Source organism: Biomphalaria glabrata, chromosome 4 (genome assembly GCF_947242115.1).
Source record: "Biomphalaria glabrata chromosome 4, xgBioGlab47.1, whole genome shotgun sequence".
Taxonomy (NCBI): domain Eukaryota; kingdom Metazoa; phylum Mollusca; class Gastropoda; family Planorbidae; genus Biomphalaria; species Biomphalaria glabrata.
The window spans coordinates 34,450,578-34,475,057 of record NC_074714.1 but is presented as its reverse complement, the minus strand read 5'-3'; the positions used below and the strand labels follow the sequence as shown (position 1 = coordinate 34,475,057).

The 24,480-nt window shown below is 36.5% G+C and overlaps 1 protein-coding gene across 1 annotated transcript in view; it reads left to right on the top strand.

The window, feature by feature from the left end:
• The first annotated feature begins 906 nt into the window (after window positions 1-906).
• The window catches only part of LOC106070466 (uncharacterized), a 36,753-nt gene continuing 13,179 nt past the window's right edge, over window positions 907-24,480 (top strand). The window contains exons 1-8 of the mRNA XM_056027305.1: window positions 907-1,364; window positions 4,536-4,827; window positions 10,747-10,875; window positions 11,726-11,896; window positions 14,342-14,454; window positions 18,753-18,869; window positions 22,811-22,894; window positions 23,391-23,612. Coding sequence (XP_055883280.1) covers window positions 1,360-1,364; window positions 4,536-4,827; window positions 10,747-10,875; window positions 11,726-11,896; window positions 14,342-14,454; window positions 18,753-18,869; window positions 22,811-22,894; window positions 23,391-23,612 — 1,133 coding nt within the window. The 5' untranslated portion in view covers window positions 907-1,359. The remainder of the gene's footprint in view (window positions 1,365-4,535; window positions 4,828-10,746; window positions 10,876-11,725; window positions 11,897-14,341; window positions 14,455-18,752; window positions 18,870-22,810; window positions 22,895-23,390; window positions 23,613-24,480) is intronic.

Sequence of the window (24,480 nt, the reverse complement as noted above, 5' to 3'; positions counted from 1 at the left end):
TGCCGCTACGCCGTACTGGTGCGTACCGTCACAAAAGAAGCACTGTGTATATATTTGTTGTGACAAACACTATTTATATAAAGATAAGTAGAGCTATATTTTTTGTATAAATAAACAGATTCGTTGTTTTCTTAATCAAAAAACTGTATTTATGCGAGTAGTATTTATTGGTTGGACTTGTTTTCTCTTTCAACTGAAAAGGTTGCCGACCCCTGTTCTAGGTAAAAAATATTTGTATGGAAACCCAGTCCACAAGAAGATTTTGGAAAAAAAAACAACTTTAAAACACTAACATTAGGCTTACGCTCAATCTAGTCAAGGCTTTATAGCAACATATAAATAATATTAAAGGATTTTTTATTAGAAAGCTATATATCTAATGGAATAGTAATAACTTGTCTGAAACATTCAGTATGAAAGCATATAGCCTATAGTTAGGGTTTCCATAACGTCCGGCTAAATAAGGACATGCACAACTTTTTAAAATGTGTCCTGCATCCGGCCTAATGGGTGAAAATGTTCGGCTCTACATTGGCTTTTATTATTATTATTTTTTTTTTTTCAAATAATTTTTTTCGGCGGCGATCCTCAAAGCCTACATCTAAATATGTTGGGTACCTTATCTTTTCAATGAACAAATTGGTTGTATTTGCAAAGTAGTAAGGGTCTTTAAATTCATATTAGTTTATATTTCAAGTAAGAATTGATATAAAGACTTCAAAGATTTTTAAGTAGCGGAGTGTCTGAATAGCCCCTCCCCTCTTTTTTTGTTTTATTTCACGTCGTGACCCAGAGTCTGTACAAACAAGGACATGCTGGGGATAAACCCAAGTATGACATCACTTAAGGCTATGCTATAAATACAGACACTATGCACCGAGTCAAGGCAACACTAGAGAGCTGGGGTAAAAGTGTTGTTTTTTCACGCCCACATTCCTCGCAGTTTGTTTATATTTGTAAGCATGTGTCGGTAGACGATTTTTCTGAGAATCCCCGCGTGTTTGACTCAAACAAGCATCCGGCTTAGTAACAACCCTGCCACCAGATGGCAGCTAGGACTCTGTTGACGTGCGTGTAGTCATTGCATGTCTCATTGATGCTTTGATTTGCTTTCAAACAGACATGATGTGTAGTTCATCTGTTTGCTGAGGGTTTCTTTTTTGGACAGATTTGTGTACAAATTGAGTTTTAGAATTAAATTTTGTTACAAAAATAACTTCAAAACGGATACAAACTTTTATTTCGATTTCCCACTTTAAAAAGAGATTTACTTCTGCAGCTAAACAGCAAGGTCTGCAGCTAAACAGCAAGGCCTGCAGCTAAACAGCAAGGTCTATGTGAGTCAGCGTCAGTTAAAACATGAGGTAAGTAGCGACTTAAAAAAAATGTATAGATGTAAATTTCTTCCTGGATTTGACTCTAACCATTAATAGGCTTGACATCAAACACTACTGCACCACAAATAGACTAGACACTAGTAGGCCTGTGTTTTGAAAATGCAAGGTCAAAGAACGAAGAAATAAATTGTTTATTTATTGCTAAACATAAAACTAGTGACTACCGGTACTTCTAGATCAGTGGTTCCCAAACTTTTTTGTCTCATAGACCCCTTTCAATGTTTTCTGGTTTTCGGTAGACCCCCTGCTTAACTTACACATTTTTGCAAATTCATCAACATTTTTTAAAACAAAATTCTAACTGTAGTGAGTTAAATAGTGAAAAAGTAATCCAAAGCTACATATGTAGTTATAGAGATATATCTTTTTATTGAAAAAAAAATTTAAACCAATTAAAATATTTTTTTTCAGATCTTTTTATTGAAAAAAAAATTTAAACCAATTAAAATATTTTTTTTTCTTTTTGCTCGTGTATCATCCGTTGCTATGGATATTATGTTTCATGTAGGAATTTGTTGTTCAATGAAGTAGTCCTTCAAACATTAAATAGTAAGTTATTCATTAATTAATTTGTAGAAGTTTTCGCAAAGATCAGTTTCACGACTATTTCTTGATCTTTAAAGTGTGGCTCAAATATTGGGTCCGCTTGAGCTGTTTTCACTAACAGGAGAAGGGGCGAAGGCGAGGAAATGTCGCCTGTTAGCTTCGAGCAGGAAGGGATCATTAGCCTTGGCTGGTTACCCAGCTAAAAACTGAATTTAAACCTCTGATGCTTTGCAACTATACCCAAACTTGGGGAAGGCTTTGTGGGTCTATCCTGAGGAAAACTAAGGAGCAGACGACCCTTAGGCAGTTTACAGCACTCAGCGCTACGCCGCAGTTCCCAGACAGTATATATGTCGTTTTCCAAAGAGTTATATAAGAATCTTTTAATAACTCATAACACAAAGTGACCTTAAACTATATTGCTGCTTAAAGAATTTCTTTTAATAATATCGGATGTAGGTTTGTGTTAAACAGTTTTTAAAACTACAACGGCTGGTAAAATCAATGTTTTGCCTCTAGTGTTTTACGTATTTTGCTATAAGTAAAGAGATGATGATGATCAAAGAGATCTTGTAAGACGCTCACAAACCATCCACTTCTCTATATGATGTCGAAGAGAGATTTTGTGGGTCTAATTCTGAACCTAATCTTTGAGCATTCGAAAATTTTTCAAATCGTTATCTATTTTTGTCAGTATGGCATTGTCTCGGATGATCCTATAGCGTAATTGGTTTCATATTAAATACATTTTTTTCGCTTGTATAGCAGGATAAATATTTAAAAGATTAATGAACAAACAAATTATATATAAATGTATGAAAGAATTACATAAATAGGATGTAAAAATTATTATAAGTCACGACCTGTTTAAATGAAATCTATTATCGTAGACCCCCATGGACATCTCATAGACCCCCAATTTATGTATTCAGTTTCGTAGACCCCTTGGAAGTCTTCGTAGACCCCTGGGGGTCTATATAGACCACCTTGGGAATCACTGTTCTAGATCTAGTGTTTCGGCCTACTGGAGAAGTCATCGGAAAAATCCCATTTGATTTTCATCTAACTAAAACACTAAATATGCATTTTGTGTTTACTTAAAATAAAACTATGAATGTTGGCAACTCTAAAACTTCATAACAACTTTAACGGTAACATAATGTTCTTCCTTTTTTTATTTTAAATATTTTCTTACAAAAAAAAAAAAAGCAAATTGTACAAAAGACAATGATAAGCCAAGTTTAATTGCGAAACGGAACAATAACGTTTGAATAACTACACATGTGCTAGACTAGACCACATGCAGTTATGTCAAAGTTGAGACTGTAGTCTAGCCAATCGAAGTGGGAAATAACGCATTGGACAAACACTCCTGTAACACTTCCGTTAGTTGCGTAATTGTAATCCCAGCCCATTGACTTGGTGAGTGCAGAGGTGGCCTAGGCAGTTCGCGTAGCTCTCAGCGAGTGTCACTTGTAGGGCCTGAGTTTCGCGAGTGTCGTTTGTAGGTTCTAACTTTAACCCAAAATATCATGCTAATTATTAGAGATGCTGGAAAGACTTTAACAATATTGAGTAAAATATCTGCTTAGGGGAGCTTTTTTTTTCAAATAGATCCACCACACTGTATTTTAGTCTACAGCGTGTTGGTGAATGCTCCACATAATTGTGTGAACAGTCATATCATGGATTCCATGTTAGCCAACCCAAAAAGCCATCTCTGGTATATTATACTGGCAAGTCAACTGAATCACTCCTTTTTTTTTCCTATTATAAAATATTCAACGTTGGTCACAACGAAATGTGACAGAACATAAAAAGTCATTGACTAAACATTGTGTTACGGAAGTCTAGCTCGTACTTTTCTTGGTGTAGTTTGAAAGAATTAACCCATTGTGTGGCGGTAGTTATTACTCCAGGCCTGGAAAGCATGTCAAAATGAATGAAGGACTACGGCATCGTAGACCTTCACCTGTCAGGATAAGTTGAGACTTGACCTTGACCAGATATGGTCTAATAATACGGAAGTCTGATTCGTCACCTAGATTAGCATGTTTGCTTGCCCAATAGACAAAACTTGTTTATGCTCGTTAGTTTCTGACCGTGTATGTGTTTCCATGGTTACATACATTAGGCAGAAGCCTTGGCCAAGAGGGAAAAACTCTGTCCAACTTCAACCGAGACTTTCAAAGAGAGGTCATAAGCCAATAGCAAATCTCTAATTAGAGAGTTATCTTTTCTTATAATTTAAGATTGCGTGTCTACTACGCAGGAGGTCGATACGACAGATGTTAGTGAAAGTTAAGAGTGTTTTAAACGTGCAGCTCAGTCATTTCCTAATTGTAACAGACATGAAGCTTTCATTAATGTTGGTTGTCCTGGATGTTCAACATTAGGCCATAGTTACCCACGTGTTTAGACTGAAAAATTAAGCATCGTGGGACCAATGTCCTGTTAGGCTCCAAGACATATCGCTTGATAAAATTACATTTGCATAAAGAAATAGGACACATCGTAAACATAACAGCATGAAGTTATAACTGGAAGTTCAAATAATGTTTAACATGTTTGTGTACTTTGTTTTGTGTGTAGGGCTAATCTGATACTTGTCATGGTGATGTCACTGGGGTTAAGAAGCGTGGAGTCAGTTTGTCCAATGACACAAGACGTCTGCGAGTATTGGCTGGAAATAGAGACTTTAATGACCATGATGGACTACAAGACGGCAGTCTACGCTTCCAGTGGAAAACTTTATCACTATAATGTAACGAATACGACATTGGTTACACCCATTGATATTGGTAACGTGATCATTGCAGACGGCTGGGAAAATCAAAGACTGGTCATAGCAGTCAATAAAACAATACCTGGACCTTCTATTGAGGTAAGAGACTTAAAGATTTGTCATTAAAACAATCCTGGACCTGGAATGAAGTAATTCAAAGACTTCTGCTGAGGCAATAGTCAAAGGCTGATAATCGCTTTACATTTTTAATAACTCAAAACCTTAACTCTCTTGTCAGGTGCGGGATTCATTTAGAAGACTGGTAAAAGATGTTTATTTACAGAAGTGTAATGCCTCGATAGTTGGAGCAGTTAGATGTAAAGTGTAATGCCTGGATAGTTGGAGCAGTTAGTTGTAAAGTGTAATGCCTCGATAGTTGGAGCAGTTGTTTGTAAAATGTTTTACATGTTTCGGATGTTCCTTCAGAGTTGAAGATAGTTTACTTCCTAGTCCAAACCTCCCGCAGGACGACGGGGGATGGGAGCGGGCAGGATTTGAACCCTCGACCATCGATAAATCCGAACGACAGTCCAGCGCGCAAACCTCACGACCAGGCAGTTAGATGTAAAGTGTAATGCCTCGATAGTTGGAGCAGTTAGATGTAAAGTGTAATGCCTCGATAGTTGGAGCAGTTAGATGTAAAGTGTAATGCCTCGATAGTTGGAGCAGTTAGATGTAAAGTGTAATGCCTCGATAGTTGGAGCAGTTAGATGTAAAGTGTAATGCCTCGATAGTTGGAGCAGTTAGATGTAAAGTGTAATGCCTCGATAGTTGGAGCAGTTAGATGTAAAGTGTAATGCCTCGATAGTTGGAGCAGTTAGATTTAAAGTTTGTACCGCTAGGTTGCAGCTAGAGGTACGCAGCCAAGGGAAATACTGCATTTCTCATTAATCTTGATATGAAGCCTTACTATAAAGATACAATGATACCTTGAGGGTCTATTAAAATGCAGAACTTGTTTTGTACTGTAGTTTATGAAAATAAAAAAAGGGGGGGGGTGAATAAAACGAGGGTAGCACAAAATATAGAAAGGTGAAGGTCAGTTTGACGTTATTGAAAAAAATCAAGACTTTTTGTTCCTCACGCTTCCATTGCTAACGGTTTCTCTTTCACTGCCTTCAGGGCTGGGTTTGGCATTGGCAATTGGGCATCTGATGGGTAGGGGCCTTGCATAGGGCTCAAAACAACTTTTTAGAGCAGAAATAGCGAAACTTGTGCCCAATGTATTTATTGGAGTACACTAGGTTTTAAATAAATTATGTTTCGCTGTTTATTTTTATTTTTCAAATGGGGCTACCAAATTCATTTCGCCCAGGGCCTCCAATTGTCTAAGGCCGGCCCTACTGCCTTTCTTTACTTCATACGCCAACCACTGAGGTCTATGATTACTTTGTAGGACTCTCTAGAGTTTTTTTTTATCGTAGATCTAGTTCCCACACTGTAAATAATATTTGACTAAAATTCTACATTTCCGCAGTGGCGAGCAGAGGTGGCATTAAAAAAAATTATTTTAAGAAACAAGAAAAGAATATTACCTGCACATTTCTTAATCTGTATGCTAGAACAAATTCGTACAAGTGCTCCTTCTTCCCTAGTGCCTTCTAGAGAACGCAATAGGTTGCCTGAATCAGCCAGAAAAACCAATGACTTAACAGAGTTTCAGTCACTGATTACTGATAAAAACATGTATGACTAGATTGACACGTGGGACGTAATTATCTTCTCTTTCAGGTAATGTCTGTAATAAGATGAGTTTACTGCAACTCAGTAAAGATAAAATCTTTATAAATGTAGGCCTACTTTTAAAATCAGAAGAGCATAACAAACACATTCGCAACCTTCCTGGCACTAAATCTGCCAACTTTACTTCTACCCTGGCACTAAATCTGCCAACTTTGCTTCTTAATTGGCACTAAATCTGCCAAATTTACCTCTCTTAACTGGCACTAAATCGGCCAACTTTACTCCTTAATTGGCACTAAATCTGCCAAATTTACCTCTCTTAACTGGCACTAAATCTGCCAACTTTACTTCTTAATTGGCACTAAATCTGCCAAATTTACCTCTCTTAACTGGCACTAAATCTGCCAAATTTACCTCTCTTAACTGGCACTAAATCGGCCAACTTTACTTCTTAACTGGCACTAAATCTGTCAACTTTACTTCACCACCTCGCACTAAATCTTCCAACTTGACCAGCTGGCACTAAATCTGCAAACTTTATTTCACCACATGATCTCCTGATTTTCCAAGAGTTCGTGGAAATCTTCTGAAATTATTAAAATCTCATGAAAATTCCTTAAAAATCTCCTGAAATATTGACATTATTGTCATTTTGAGGTGTCTTTCAATATGGGAAATGCCAATCCTACGCACGATAAAAAAAACGACATTCTACAATACCCGTAATCTGGTGAAAGAAGCTTCTCGCACCTCAAACTAATCAAGATTTACTTTAGGCGAACAATTCACGAAGATAGATTGAAACATTTGGTAATTTTTGCTATTGAGCATGATCTATGTAGGAAACAGAATTTTGATGAAATATTGTATGACTTTGTATACGCAAGTCTCGTAAAGTAAAGTTAATTTGATTGTGATTTCATAATTAGTAAAGAATGAATAAGATGCAAAGAAAAATGTATTTACTAATACAAAATCTTAATCTTCACTATTATCCTTATCCCTACCCAGACTGGGGACAGCGCAATCCGTTTCGAATAGCGCCTATCAATTGTTAGGGCCGGTCTTGTTTAGTATTGTTCATGAGGAAGTTATTTGAAGTTTGATTAGTTCAGATATAATACGCCTACAGTTTGGTGCTACACGTATCAACCGTCTTCAACAATACTCAAGGGACTTTTTTTAGTAACTCTGGATCTCCTGAGTAAAATTGAAAGAACTTTATAACTAAGAGCTACAAGACCATTGAGTAAAATACAATTCAAACATAATTTCAATATCATTCGAAAATTCATTAAATTTGAGAACAATTTCGAAAAGAACATCAAAAATTATATCAATATAAAATATCAGACTTTTGTATTGAGAAAAACCAATTCAGCCGCTAACAAAACTCAGCGATATAATCACATATCTCAGCGATATAATCACATCTTCAATTTTATGTAGGAATGAGTAATGATCTATTGATTTTCAAGATGTCTGACTAGAAATTAATTTTAACGGTTGATGTTTATAATGGAGTACGTATGTTGAATAGACTAAATAACAAATAAGATAAGATAAGAAGCGTTTTGTGCCGACAATGAAATGCAAATATTATGCAAGAGTGTATTTGTAAAAAAAGAGAACGGAACATCTTTTTTTTTTTTTAAACTGAAGAGGATTTGTTTGTCTTTCCATCCAATCATTATAATCTAAATAAATGAAAGGGAGACAATTAGTCATTAGTTGGTTTCATCTCAAAGATGAGAGCTTATGTAAGGTCAAGTGTTGCTTCAGACACCGAGATGTGTTGCTTTGTTAGCTAGTGAGCTTTGCATGTCCTGGTCTACTTGGAGGACTCACCACTTCGAGTCAGGTGTAGAAAGCTGAATTGCACGATATTTAAAACTTTTTTAATGTGAGCCCAAAATATGGTACATGACAAGTGTGGGCCAGAGACGACCAGTGTTTCGGTATTTTTCAATTAAATTTGAAACAGCCCGTGGCAATTTAGTACCAACTACTACATCTTCTTAGTTTTAAATCCTGTTACAAATATTAGAAGAGATACACTTCAAAAGTACACTTGACAATTTTATCTTGAGAATGCATACGTCAGCGGATATTCCCGCAGGTCTTTGTTAAAGAGTGAAATTTATAGATAACCGTTCAGGAACATGTTATATGGATCTTATACGGAATCCATAATTTTTTGCAGTCATCATCTTGTAAAGCTTTTTACTGTATACACATCTTCATGTAAATAGTTACATTGTGGAGAGGGAGATAATTGCATGATAGATATGAAGAATTGGTCAAAATATCAACAGATAACACATGGTTTATTATTTTATTTTTGTGTGAAGAAGAGGGAGGTCAAATTAGAACGCAGGGAAGGGGTGATCACTCTCCCGAGATCTGGCAGGGAGAAGTACAGTAAAATCACCTTTGCAATATTCTATCAAATATGTGGGGAAAAAAGGAAATTATTTTACAACTCATTTTTTAAATTTTTATTGCGCCCCTGAGTCCACCCTACTCTAATGGTCAACCGATATTACATTAAGAAAAGTAAAGTGGTGGTCGTTGTGCTGGTCACATGGCACGCTCGTTAACGGTAGGCCATAGAAACAAATAGCCTTTACATCATCTGCCCTATAGTTTGCAAGATCTTAGAAGGGTACTTTACTTACTATTTGTACATGTTTAAATTATCAGACGCACTTGGGGATCATAGTACATGTTACTAATAAACTGTCAGACTCATGTATAGATCACATTGTATTCCAGGTGTACGAAGGTCAAACTGTCATAGTACATGTTACTAATAAACTGCCAGACTCATGTATAGATCACATTGTATTCCAGGTGTACGAAGATCAAACTGTCATAGTACATGTTACTAATAAACTGCCAGACTCATGTATAGATCACATTGTATTCCAGGTGTACGAAGGTCAAACTGTCATAGTACATGTTACTAATAAACTGTCAGACTCATGTATAGATCACATTGTATTCCAGGTGTACGAATGTCAAACTGTCATAGTACATGTTACTAATAAACTGTCAGACTCATGTATAGATCACATTGTATTCCAGGTGTACGAAGGTCAAACTGTCATAGTACATGTTACTAATAAACTGTCAGACTCATGTATAGATCACATTGTATTCCAGGTGTACGAAGGTCAAACTGTCATAGTACATGTTACTAATAAACTGTCAGACTCATGTATAGATCACATTGTATTCCAGGTGTACGAAGGTCAAACTGTCATAGTACATGTTACTAATAAACTGCCAGACTCATGTATAGATCACATTGTATTCCAGGTGTACGAAGGTCAAACTGTCATAGTACATGTTACTAATAAACTGCCAGACTCATGTATAGATCACATTGTATTCCAGGTGTACGAAGGTCAAACTGTCATAGTACATGTTACTAATAAACTGCCAGACTCATGTATAGATCACATTGTATTCCAGGTGTACGAAGATCAAACTGTCATAGTACATGTTACTAATAAACTGCCAGACTCATGTATAGATCACATTGTATTCCAGGTGTACGAAGGTCAAACTGTCATAGTACATGTTACTAATAAACTGTCAGACTCATGTATAGATCACATTGTATTCCAGGTGTACGAAGGTCAAACTGTCATAGTACATGTTACTAATAAACTGTCAGACTCATGTATAGATCACATTGTATTCCAGGTGTACGAAGGTCAAACTGTCATAGTACATGTTACTAATAAACTGTCAGACTCATGTATAGATCACATTGTATTCCAGGTGTACGAAGGTCAAACTGTCATAGTACATGTTACTAATAAACTGTCAGACTCATGTATAGATCACATTGTATTCCAGGTGTACGAAGGTCAAACTGTCATAGTACATGTTACTAATAAACTGTCAGACTCATGTATAGATCACATTGTATTCCAGGTGTACGAAGGTCAAACTGTCATAGTACATGTTACTAATAAACTGTCAGACTCATGTATAGATCACATTGTATTCCAGGTGTACGAAGGTCAAACTGTCATAGTACATGTTACTAATAAACTGTCAGACTCATGTATAGATCACATTGTATTCCAGGTGTACGAAGGTCAAACTGTCATAGTACATGTTACTAATAAACTGTCAGACTCATGTATAGATCACATTGTATTCCAGGTGTACGAAGATCAAACTGTCATAGTACATGTTACTAATAAACTGTCAGACTCATGTATAGATCACATTGTATTCCAGGTGTACGAATGTCAAACTGTCATAGTACATGTTACTAATAAACTATCAGACTCATGTATAGATCACATTGTATTCCAGGTGTACGAAGGTCAAACTGTCATAGTACACGTTACTAATAAACTGCTGGCTGTTGGGATCAGCATCCATTGGCATGGTCTGCATCAGAGAGGTACAGTATGGAGTGATGGTGTTGGTTTTGTTACTCAGGTTTGTTGGGACTTCATTGATTAAACAAGCAAATTTTTTTTAAAGTACTTTTAAAAAACAAAGTTTATATAAAGTGTATCAATGAGTTTGGATCAGTCATGCAATTAAATTTGTAATAGATATAGGCTGACAATAATAAATCTGTGCCATTAGAAGTTTTTGTTTAGCGTAATTTCATGATGTTAGCTTTCTCAATACACTATGACTTGTCGGACCAGTTGGAAAGAGGTGGGAGAGAAAGAAAGGGGTATCTGGGTGATTGATTTGAAATGTACTTTAAAAAATAAAGTGAACGACCTGAATTCGAACTCGTGGGCTAAAGCCATCTCAGGCTTCTCAAGCCAACACGGTATCCACTCTGCTAGCAAAGAGCGTATGAAGATAGAAGATTGTATAATTATCTATTGTTTCTATTTTGTGTTTGTGTTCACTAAGCCTCAGACGACGACCTATTAAGGGGACTAATTCATTTTATATTACCAGTTCAGTCTATTACAATTTCTTTCCATTTTTCGAGATACTAAACAAAATAATTAATTACCTATAGTTAATTAACTAATTCGATATATTTTTAAATTGATTCTTGTGTTGTCAGGTAAAAGAAAATTGTGGAAAGTTTCAGCTTAATCAGAGATTGGGTGTGGGAGAAATAACGTGTACAAACATTTTACCAGACAGACAGACAGACACAAAGACTGAGCTGATATAAGCTTTATAAAAAGTGATATTTATCATTCAATAAATATTGCCACAAGGACGCTAATAAACACTCTAATTATTTCATTTTATTTTAAGTAAAAGGGGAGGGTAGTATTTTTAACTTTGGTGACATTTAAAAATGTATTTTCAGTGTCCTATATTACCTGGTCAAACGTTCACATACAGATTTGTAGCTGATCCCAAGGGAACATTTTGGTACCACGCCCACGTAGGAACTCAATTGTCAATGGGTTTATTTGGGCCTTTCATTATCAGAGAGAGGCGGCCGTTGCAGATGGAAGAGTTCATTATGACATTACAGGTATTGTTTAGTAAATAAATATGTAAGTATGTTTAAATAGACACTCATACGTCCAAAACAATCTCGCCCTGTGGTATGAAAAGAATGTGCATGCTTATGATTACCATGAGAAACGGGGAGCGGGTGGTTTTTATGGAGTAGGCGTTCGAGCGTCTGATGAAATCACGTTGTATTCTTGCGTAATACAAGTGAAATCAAAAGAACTGATGTGAAAATTGAAGGAGAGACTAACATCAGACGGTGGAGCCGTGTATTTGTAATGAGCTAAATGTATACATTTCTTGGGCGCAGCCAGGGATTTTTCGGGGGGGGGGGGGGGGGAATTCCCCTGCCAAATGTATGATTGAAGCCCCCCCCCCCCGGGCTACGCACATGTCTCAATTGCGATTTTATACATCTCCTTTTAATTTGAATGGATGTATATGTATAAATAAATAAATATATTTGAAAACTATTTATAAAGAATTGAATACGCCTACATCTATCTAGTTGTAGGCCTACTAGCTGGAGCCACCACTGACCAAATATCAACACCCTGGTTATGACGTGATGCTTGCATTGTTATGTGTATATAATACTTTTACTTCATCTCAAATGTGATCTTATTAAAATAGATCATGAAACAAAAAGAAGGTTCATATTGAAAAAAAATGTATACATGAATGTCTCTCTACCTCCTCCCCCCCCCCCACCTCTCCATTTTTGGTTCCTACCTGAGCTTGACTTTGAATAATTACAAAACAAAATCATTGTCTCGAACACATGTATGAATTCAACTGGTAGAAATGTGTAACCTCTCTTGAATACGCACTTGGATTAGGTGACTGTAGTTTGCTTTAGATTTTATATCGAAAAGGAAAGTTTGGGGGTTTTAATCTAAAAAATCTCCGGAGTTGTTTTTTTTTAATCCAAAACCCCATTTAGCTACGGTAATAGAATTTGGTAACTGTAGTTTGCTTTAGAATAATATTGAAGATAGAGGTTTTCCACATCAAAACGCTCTGTAAGGGGATTTTAAACTCAAAACCATCTGGAGGGGTTTTAAACCTTAAAAAAAAAGCCATCTGTAAGAGAGAGGTTTAAACTCAAAAACCCTAATTGGTTTGGCTACGCTCAAACAATTTTAGTGTGTGTATGCTTTTTTTTTTAATTGAAGAAGTATTTTTTAGCATCAAACTCTTTGAAGGGGGGTTCATAGCATTTTGAGTGCGTAATTTGCTTTTTTTTTTTTTTTTTTTACATTGAAGATGTATTTTTTAGCTTCAAACCCAGATGGCGGGGGGGGGGGTGTTAAACTCAAAACCCCCTTGGGCTACGCTCATAGATTTTAGAGTGTGTAATTTGCTTTTTTTTATATTGAAAAGGTATTTTTTAGCTTGACACTCCACTGGAGGGGAGTTTAAACTCATGGAATTTTGAGTGTATAATTTGCCTTGTTTTTAATATTAAAGAAGTATTTTTTTACCTTCAAACCCCGCCGAAGGGGGGTTTAAACTCAAAACTGAGTCAAAACCTTTTAGCTACGCTCGTGACATTTTGAGTGCGTAATTTTTTTTTTTCTATATTGAAGAGGAATTTTAGCTTCAAACCCTACAAAAGGGGGGGGGGGAGTTAAATTCAAACCCCTTATTGGCTTAGCTACGCTCAAATAATTTAAGTGTGTATTTCCTTTTTTTTAAATTGAAGAGGTATTTTTTAGCATGAAACTCTCTGAAGGGGGGTTCATAGCATTTTGAGTGTGTAATTTGCTTTTTTATATTGAAGAGGGGGTTTATCGTAAATTTTTTAGGGGGGTTTTAAGAAAAAGCTCTAGGCATTTGGGGATTGTCGTTTTTTTGTTTTGTTTTATAGAAGAGGTGGATTTAACTGCAAAACCCCCTGGTAGGGAGTTTTAAACTCAAAACCGCCAGGTAAGGGGTTTTAAACTCAAAATCTCCTGGTAAGGGGTTTTAAACTCAAAATCCCCTAGTAGGTGTTTTTAAACTCAAAAACCATTAGCTGTGCTAGGGCAAGTGATGGTTTAGAATTAAAATTTCACCTAAAATGAACAAAATTAAAGCAAAAGATCAGTCACTAAACTCCGACCATCCCCCCCCCCCCACCTGCGAGGGGGGGGATTTCATTTCGGGGATTTCATTACGCCCATGATATATATATATATTATATATATATATATATATATATATATATATATATATATATATATATATATATATATATATATATATATATATCTTTGCTCCTAAAATAGCACCCCCTCAAACATTTAGAACCTGTCCTTCGTTTTAGGGTGCGGCACAAGACAGTGTGCTTAAGGGCGCCAAAGAAATCGAGCCAAGACTATGAGCATTGGTCTTCTCAACCAAAGTAAATGTTAATTAAAAAGTCTTTAGACCTACGCCAAAATCTTGTCTTCCTTTTTTCCTTTTCTTTCCTCGCTCAAAGGACTGGAACCATGACATGGACTCTGATCTAATCTATTATAAAATGGTGTATGGTAATTATGAGAGCCGAGTTAAGATTCAAGCCACTGGATCATTAGAAGGGGCACATTTTAGGTAAGTGATTAATAAAGGTATGTAATATTAAAGATGCATGTAAATGCATGTTATTTGTTTATCATGAATCTGAATCTGCACCTCTCTACAAATCTCGGTTCATGATATAAACCGAATTTCACAACAGCTTCCTCTGCATCACATATACAGCCCTGGCGCTACCAATTAGAAACTGTCAGGCAGGTTTGAGCCGAAGGCTCTTGAAACTCTAGGCCAGCAAAACCAACAAAGACCTCCCTTTCACCGACCTGTTGTAACACATTTGTTCTGTCTGGAAGAGATCCAGGTTAGTGTTCATGTACCATACTACCATGTCCAGTGATTCGGACGCTCCGGGTGCACGTGGAGAACACTGGGGACCCCTGCCATTTTCCATCTCTGAACCGAGCTAACCGTGCGGGACTCGCCCTTTTTGAAACGGCTCTTGGATTGTTGACTTGGGTGAGAAAGCTATTTTACAGCCCCCATCTAGTACAATGTGAATGCTCTTGCACCCTTTAGGCACTCCCACGGTAGTTCTGTTTGCAACCACTTTGCCTGTTTCCTCTTACGACCATTGCCACACAGGCACCACTATGAAGCAGGGAAGCCTGTCCGGCTTCTGGAAGTTAGCAACCACTGTGCTTAAATACACAGATCAGGGGTCAATGGTCACATTCAGCCCTAGTCCAAAAACTCATAAAAAAAAGATTTTAAAAAAAGATTTGGGAGCACCATTTCACATTGAACCCACCTCAAAGCTGTGGCATCCCTGCAACACAAAATACATCAAACACAATTACTGTAAATAATAATAAAAAATAACACAAGCTGACACCCACAGCTAAGTTTCAAACACAGGTACACAGAAAATAAAAAATAAAAAATCAACAAAACCACCATAAGACTTTCTATCTCTCGAGACAAGATACAAATGAAATACATCTAAAATCTCAAAAATAAAATGACATTGCTTTCACAAGCTACAACAAATACCAATATGTATGTAGCATGTTAAATAAACATGTTACATCAGAGCAATATCCTCCAATGCAAGATTACACTTTACAAGTATCTTGACTGACGGTACATCAAAGAATAAAGAATACATATCAAGTGTATTATGTAATGCATGGGCGTAGCCAGGATTTTTTTTCGGGGGGGGGGGTTTGGGGGGTGAATTCCCCCCCCGACCCCCCCCCCCAACCCGCGAAAAAACATTATATGTATTTATGTGTGTGTGTGTACATAATCTTTATTACATTCTGACCCTTCATTCTTTCGGAAGACGTTTATTGTGCCCTAGAATAGGTTCTTCCATGAGTTAGTGTAGATTCCCGACATTACTAGCAAATGGGTCTGGGGGATCGCTAGGAGCTCCCCAGCGCGGGGCAAAGCCCCGCCGCCAAGCACTATTTCTGGTATTGAAAGCCAACAAAATGCATTTTCTGAGGTATCTACACTGCATTTTCCTGCTATTAAAAAGTTTTATTTCAAAAACCTAATGTGCTATTCTTACTGACTTAAACCCTCCCTCGTCGTTCGGCGCATTTGCCATCAAGCTGTTTCCATAAAATTGTAGACTCCCCGCCATTTCTAGCAAGGGGGTCTGGGGGAGCGCCAGGAGCTCCCCAGCACGGGGCGAAGCCCCGCCGCCAAGCACTATTTCTGGTATTGAAAGCCAACAAAATGCATATTCTGAGGTATCTACAGTGCATTTGCCTGCTATTAAAAAGTTTTATTTCAAAAACCTAATGTGCTATTCTTACTGACTTAGACCCTCCCACGCCGTTCGGAGCATTTGACGTCAAGCTGTTTCCATAAAAATCTGTCACTGGTAATGTCTGAAGCCTCTTCCCCCCTATCATGAGGACCTCCATGAATGAGTGGCGTCAAGTTGTACTAGGATATCATTGCAACTCTTCTTATGGGTAATTCATTTTGTCGGAGAACATGTCCCGCAAACCTCATGCGTCGTTCTCTCACAATCTTACTAAGGGGTCGACTCCCAGTTCGGCATAGAATTTCCTTGATTTAGATCCGATCTCTATAACTGACTCCTAAAATCTGTCTTAGTCATCTTTGTTGAGCTACATTTAGTGTTTTTCGATTTCGGTAGATGACTATTCACTGCAGTTTATTAATGGAGCCCTGCCACTGGTAAAAATGTGTATCCTCTCTTGAATACGCTCTTGGAATTATGTGACTGTAGTTTGCTTTAGATTTTATATCGAAAAGAGAAGTTTTATCGTCAAAATCTTCTGTTGGGGGTTTTCCACCTCAAAATTCTCTGTAGGGGGATCTTAGACTCAAAACCATCTGGAGGGGTTTTAAACTTAAAAAAAAGCCATCTGTAGAAGAAGGGTTTAAACTTAAAACCCCCTATTGGCTTGGCTACGCTCAAATAATTTTAGTGTGTAATTTGCTTTTTTTTTATATTGAAGATGTATTTTTAGCACCAAACCCCTCTGAATGGGGGTTTAAACTCAAAACCCCTTTCGGCAACGCTCATAGCATTTTGAGTGCGTAATTTGCTTTTTTTCTTACACTGAAGATGTATTTTTTATCCTCAAATCCCCCTGGCGGGGGGTTTAAACTCAAAACCCCTTTGACTACGCTCACAGATCTTAGAGTGAGTAATTTTCTTTTATTTATATTGAAGAGGTACTTTTTAGCTTCAAACTCCACTGGAGAGGAGTTTAAACTCAAAACCCCTTAGACTACACTTATAACATTTTTAGTGTAAAATTTGCTTTGTTTTTATTTATTTTTGAGTGCGTAATTAGCTTTTTTTTATATTGAAGAGGGGGGTTATCGTAAATTTTAGACGGGGTTTTAAAATCAAAATCTTCCTTAACTGTGCTCTTGGCATTAGGGTATTTTCGTTGCATTTTTTTTTTTGTTTTGTTTTATAGAAGAGGGGGAGTTAACTGCAAAAACCCCAGGTAGGGGGCTTAAAACTGAAAACCCCTGGTAGGGGGTTTTAAACTCAAAACCCCTAGTGGGGTTTTTAAACTCGAACCCCTCTGGTAGGGGTTTTAAAATCAAACCCCCTGGTAGGGGGTTTTAAACTCAAAACCCCTTTGGTTGTGCTGGGGCAAGGGATGGTTTAGTATTAAAATCTGACCTAAAATAAACAAAATCAAAGCAAAAAATCAGTCACTAAATTCCGACTCCCCCCAACCCCCCCCCCTGGCTACGCCCATGATGTAATGTATATATATATATATTCTTTATTCTTCGATGTACTTTTACACTACGTAAGAAACATTATTAGCTTTATTCTGATTTAATTTACAAAAAGAAAAAAAAAGGCATCCTATCGATGACATCACGTGGGTTGCAACACATGCAAGGGAAGAAAATAGTAGAAACAAAAATATTGTGGAAATATCTAAATATTGGAAGAAAAAGGACTTTCTTAATTTATCCTTTTGTTAAGGAAACCAAAAACACTATGCACTGGTAATAGATGTCACAAACCATAGCCACACAATGCACTGGTAATAGATGTCACAAACCATAGCCACACAATGCACTGGTAATAGATGTCACAAACCATAGCCACACAATGCACTGGTAATAGATGTCACAAACCATAGCCACACAATGCACTGGTAATAGATGTCACAAACCATAGCCACACAATGCACTGGTAATAGATGTCACAAACCATAGCCACACAATGCACTGGTAATAGATGTCACAAACCATAGCCACACAATGCACTGGTAATAGATGTCACAAACCATAGCCACACAATGCACTGGTAATAGTTGTCACAAACCCTAGCCACACAATGCTGTGGTAATAGATGTCACAAACCATAGCCACACAATGCACTGGTAATAGATGTCACAAACCATAGCCACACAATGCATAATATCAAAGCGTACACACACACAAACAGGACAAACTTTTTTTTAGAAAAAATGTATGCATACTACAGTCAGGGTGGATTTAGACTCCTAAGGCCCTAAACTGTTTGAGATATAAACCCACCCTCTCGGGCTACGTCCATAATGGTTTTGCCATGTAATTCTTCCTTTGCATAATTGAATATATTCGCTTGGGGGGGGGGCGGTTCCTAAGCTATAGCTGATGTTACCAATAGATTAACCCAGCACTGACTATGATTTGCAGGCTAAAGTTTGTTAGTGGGATAACTTTTTTAATATAAAAAAATAAAATGGACAAGAAATGATTCCAAAAATGAGATCTTCACCTAATTAAAAAAACAACAACACATATTTAAGTTAAAAGTTATTTTTTCTTAGCCAGCTTTACAGGTTCATAAGTTATTTTCTCGTTTATTTCAGTATGTTTAAGTTTCAGTCAGGACTAATCAATGGGAAAGGAAGATATTTTAAACCGGATGGTTCTTCCACTGAGGCTCCATTGACTGTATACAATGTGAAGCAGTTTAAATCTTACAGGTAAGTGTAGAAGTATTGTGAACTAGATAAATAGATTTATATTGGGTGTCCAAAATGTCGCTGTGCAGTGAAGAACGTTTAGATAAGTTTTGTTGGATTGGTAGAAACTCCCCCTATATAAGAAAATAACACCAATAGAACTACCATATTCTGGGCTTTCCTGTAGATTGCTAAGTGTAGCATATGTGTTAAAAATATGTGCTTATACATTTTAATAAAATTAAATCAAACATTTTCTCACTGCAAAGTAACTTTTCGGACAACCAGGTCTATAATATTTCAATACTTTCAAAAACTCATAGGAAACAGAAGTTCTTCCCATAACTGTTCAGAAGCCCAGGCAATGCATTTTACTTTGAATGGTATACAGAACAGATTTAGCATGAAATGACTTCTGAAAGAAACAACTAAAGACTTCTTACATTACCCATAACACACGCAAAAAAGCCTTCACTTAAAACCCATAGAAAAACAGAATTAATGAAAATTAGGGGTGCACCGGATAGTACTTTTTTTTTATCCGGCCGGAGCCGGATATAACCGGATAGTACAATTAGATATTCGGCCGGAGCCGGAGCCGGATACCTACATGACTCAAACAGCTCGTTTTACTGAAGTTTTTGCAAATCTTCTATATAACATACCTATATTCATATTATTTTGTTATTTACTTTCTTACTTTAAACTCTATCACTGATTGATAAATTAAAATGAACAGCATTTTTTTTACAGATATGCTTATCATAAACTAATCTTTGTAACATGAGATGGTGTGTGCGTATGTATTGTAAAGTAGAATGTGGGATAACTCATGCTGAATATATAAACATATATGTAACTAATGTAAATCTTTCAAAGGTAAAGTTCACTCTTGGTTTTATAGCGTAAATCTTTCTTAAGTACAATCTAAGTTGTAGCCTATAGTGGGTAGATGTTTGTGTTCATGTATTTGACACCATCAACTTGTCATTAGGCTCGTGTTTTAAAGGCCACAAACCGCTTCTGGTTTGTATCTAATACAGATAATGGCTTAGTAAATATCTTAAGTACAGCAAATTTGCAGCCGTATGCTGGCCATTAAATTTTGTACAATGCAAAACATAGCTGCTTCGGTCAAATGACTCATTCAACCAATGGGCAGTTAAACCAAAATATGATTCGGTGCTATTATCAGCTGTCCAAGTGTTCGTTGAGAAAGCGATGCTTTTAGCATCAGATAGCATTTCACGAAGCTTTGAGGAAATATTGTCGTAGATATCTGGAATAACACGTTCTGTAAAATATTTGCGACTAGGCACAGTGTATCTTTTCTCCAGTACTTTTAAAAGTCCAATAAATCCAGGCTTCTCAACTACTTGGTAAGGTTCCATGTCAGTTGCAATCATCTTTGCTAAGGCCAAGTGAATGCGTTTAGCATTATCACTATTAATATCCCACAATTTAGCTTTGTCTAAGACCTCTTTAATCCCTGGTTGCTGCTTGTGTGTGAGGCTTGACGAATCACTGGAGCTCGTAGACGTACTGGCACAGGCAGTGATATTACTTGATGCTGATTTCAATGCAGTCATTTCGTTGAATACGTCTGGGTGTTTCGAGCGTAGATGACTAATCGTAGTGGTGGTTGAGAAGTCTTTAGGTTTGCTGGTTTACCACGTGACATTACTATTTTACAAGCATTGCAAACTGCTTTAGAGTTGTCCATTGTTTTGACATTAAAGTAACGCCATATAAGTGATGACATTTTATCAGCCATTATTATTATTATTTAATTTACTAAATGCCCTTGCAAGCCACTTTTATACCCGTGGCTTGTGTAACAAAATACTTGTAGGGGTGTGTCCTGTAGTTCAGCGCTCTAATTGACATTTCTCTTCAAGTAAACAAACTTAGTGTCATCATCTAGTGACCTCTAGACAGTGTCAATATGTCTTAACAATTTGGTTTGTGGTACAGACCCTTGATTGACAACCTATCTCATAATAAACAAACTCATACCAGATTAACCTTATAGAGATTTGGCTTGTAGTCCCGCCCCTAATAAAAATTCTACTCCAAGTAAACAAACTCAGTTCCCTCATAAGATGGACCTCTAGAAAGTGTCAACACGTTGACATCTCGCTTAATGTGGTCAGCTGCCTATCCGTGAACTCAATGTTATGGACTAAACAAACAAAAGGAGGTGGGGGTGCTCATCTCTACCTCTGGAGATATATTCGCACATCTAGACAGATTATCAGCGTGACGTATTTAAGGAATATTACGTGTTTACAAGACCACTCAAAGGTCAAGACAAGCATTTAAAATGTGCCAGACATCGCTGCTATGTATGTAATACGAATTTATAATGTAAAGTCTAGTCCACCCCCCCCCAATAACAAACCTAGTTCCCTCGATTGACCTCTAGAGAGTGCTTACGTCCATCGTATCTGACTTGGGGTCACCTGTCAATCAATGAACTCAATGTGATGGGCTAAACAAATAAAAGGGGAAGGGAGTTGTTCATCTAGAAATATACCTGGTTACATTAGAGGTGTGGCTCTTGTAGTCCAGCCCCCCCCCCCTAATAAAGATTAACTACTAAGTAAACAAACTCAGTTCCCTCGAAAGGTGTGACCACTAGAGAGTGTCAATACGCTGACATTAAACCTACGTCCATCGTATCTGACTTGGGGTCACCTGTCAATCAATGAACTCAATGTGATGGGCTAAACAAATAAAAGGGGAAGGGAGTTGTTCATCTAGAAATATACCTGGTTACATTAGAGGTGTGGCTCTTGTAGTCCAGCCCCCCCCCCCTAATAAAGATTAACTACTAAGTAAACAAACTCAGTTCCCTCGAAAGGTGTGACCACTAGAGAGTGTCAATACGCTGACATTAAACCTACGTCCATCGTATTTAACTTGTGGTTACCAACCCATAAAAAACTCAATGTGATGGACTAAAGAAATAAAAGGGGGTGGGAGTTGTTCATCTCTATCTCTGGAGATATACCCGAACAGCTAGACAGACGTCTGGTCAGCATGACGTAGTCAAGGAATGTTGCATTTTAACATGTTAACTAACCTACTCAAAGGTCAAGACAAATTGAAAAAAGTGCCAGCCATTGCTGCTCTGTATGTAAAGCGCATTTATGATGTAAAGTTTCATCTCTATGTATATTAAGTTATTAACACGCCTTGTCTTTATAATAAACGATGTTTGGTGCATATTCATAATGGCTCTATTTTTAAGCACATTATTTTGTTTTCATATAAACATTAATACATTCTATAACAGACAGTAATGGAACTAGGTCCACTTTATGCATATTAAATTATGTACTTTTTACTATCCGGTTTACTATCCGGTAGTGATATCCGACCGGAGCCGAATAGCACCGGATAGTAAAAAATGCCGGATATTCGGCAGAAGCCGGAGCCGGAGGGACTATCCGGTGCACCCCTAATGAAAATAGAACTAATTTATTTGATGACCGATGGTGAAAATACTGATATATATTATATAAGCTACATCTGAGTCTGCTCTTCCAAGGGAAATACTGTAGCCTACCTTAGGACTTAAATGACCTTAACATCATCTGAACTATAAGTCTGAAAGGGGAACTTTTACTCTGCTACCCTAGGACTCTGGCTAATCACTCATTTTTGTAATTCTATTTATGTGTGGTAGAGAGGCTAAGTACGCTTGAACTTGGCATGGCTTGGCTACCTAAGAAGGGGGCAGCACGGAATCAACTCCCAGATCCCCCCTCCCCCCACAGGTCCACAAACGAGATTGGACCATAGCGCTCTGAGTATGCTATAAGCACAAAAGCTAAAATTTTTTTTTATTTACACGGTACCAATTAAAATGATATTTTTCTGTCATTTGAACTATTTTAAAACTTTGAAATTCATCCAGAGTCCAGTTTCAACAGCAACTATAAATATCTTCTCACTAGATTCAGAGTTATAGGAGCAGGCAATCTTTATCCATTTAGAGTTTCAATTGATGAACATATGCTCAGGGTTGTGGCTACTGATGGGTAAGTTGTATCAAGTTAATGTGTACAAATTAGTACATCACAAATATATTTTATTTGTAAAACACTACATATTATGGTAAGCCTTTAATAAAGAAAAAGTTGAGTGGAAATAATGTTTATGTAGATAATTTAAGCAATACATTTTTTTACATTCCAAATGTTGAGAACAAAACTGTAAAAATTATTGGTAAGCCTATCATTTATTAAATGGAATATTTATTAAACCAATACTTAAAGGACTGATTTAATTTTACCAAAAATAAAAAAAAAAGAAAACAAGAAACTGAAGAAATTGTGATAAATTTTGTGATGCCTTTGTAATTTTATAAATGCATTCTAAAAGATTGTCTCATTTAAAGCGCATGATATACAACAAACTTAAAAATAATTTATCTGTGTGATGTCAATATTCTCAAATAGGTCTAGTTAAAATATGTTCCAATTGATTTTTAAAATAAGGTGAATGAAATAATAGCAATCTAAAATGTCTTTCTAGTAATGAAGTACATCCAGTAGAAGTGGAATCCTTTATAATCAACCCAGGAGAAAGATTTGACTTTGTGGTAGATGCAAACCAAACTGTCAACAATTATTGGATAAGGGCAGAAACTCTAGAAGTCAATGTCAGTAATCACATTGCTTTGGCTATATTTAAATATGCAAATTCTCCAGATTTTGATCCCAATACATCCAGAAAAAATTGTACAAAGAATGACAGGTAACACTTAGCACAAAAGAAAATTATAAAAGTATAATTATGAACTCAATTAATAATTGATAAAACAAATTGAAAGCAGACTAAAAAAACTCCATTGAAATAATTGCTACAGAATAAATTTATTTAAAAAAATATATTTGTGCTTTGGCCATCAGATCTAGAGACTACACATTGTTGTTATTTTTATAAGAAATGTGTTTCCTTGTTTCAAAATTTTAATTGGCTAAAAGATTGATTGACTAAGCTAAACGTAAAGTAAAGGTCTATATAAATTTGTATTATTGCCATTATAGTATTAAATTAAGTGAGATCGTTTCATCTTTTAAATAAGAACTTTCATATTACTTTTGTGAGAGGCATATTTTTACAAGATTGATTCAAAATATTCTTTCATTTGTACATTCTACCCATGATTCTTCTGTTAGAATGATCAAATTTCCCTAGAGTAAACTATCTTTTTTTTCTCTTTTTGCATGAACAAAACAGGTCTCCTTCAAAATGATCAAGACCTTAACAAACATAATGCTCTACTTCCTTGAATATCTCTAGCATTTCAGTATTATTTGATTTAACTTTATGTTGCATGCATTATTTGTACAAGGGGAAATAGTGCAATGTAGATAATGCCAGGAGAATACATTTTAGAAGTTAGGAATGCAGGAAAATGCTTGACACAGAAGGGGGTGGAGGAGGAGTTTATGGTGTCCTCCCCCCAGCTGGTTAAGGAAAAAAGTTTTAATTTTCTTTCATCTGGAGGCATTACTAGTAAATTATTGGGAAACAATCATTCCATCCATTCATTTGAAATTTCTACTGATGTACATTTAACTTTAAACTGCTTTAATAAATCATTTCTTTGACTTTTATA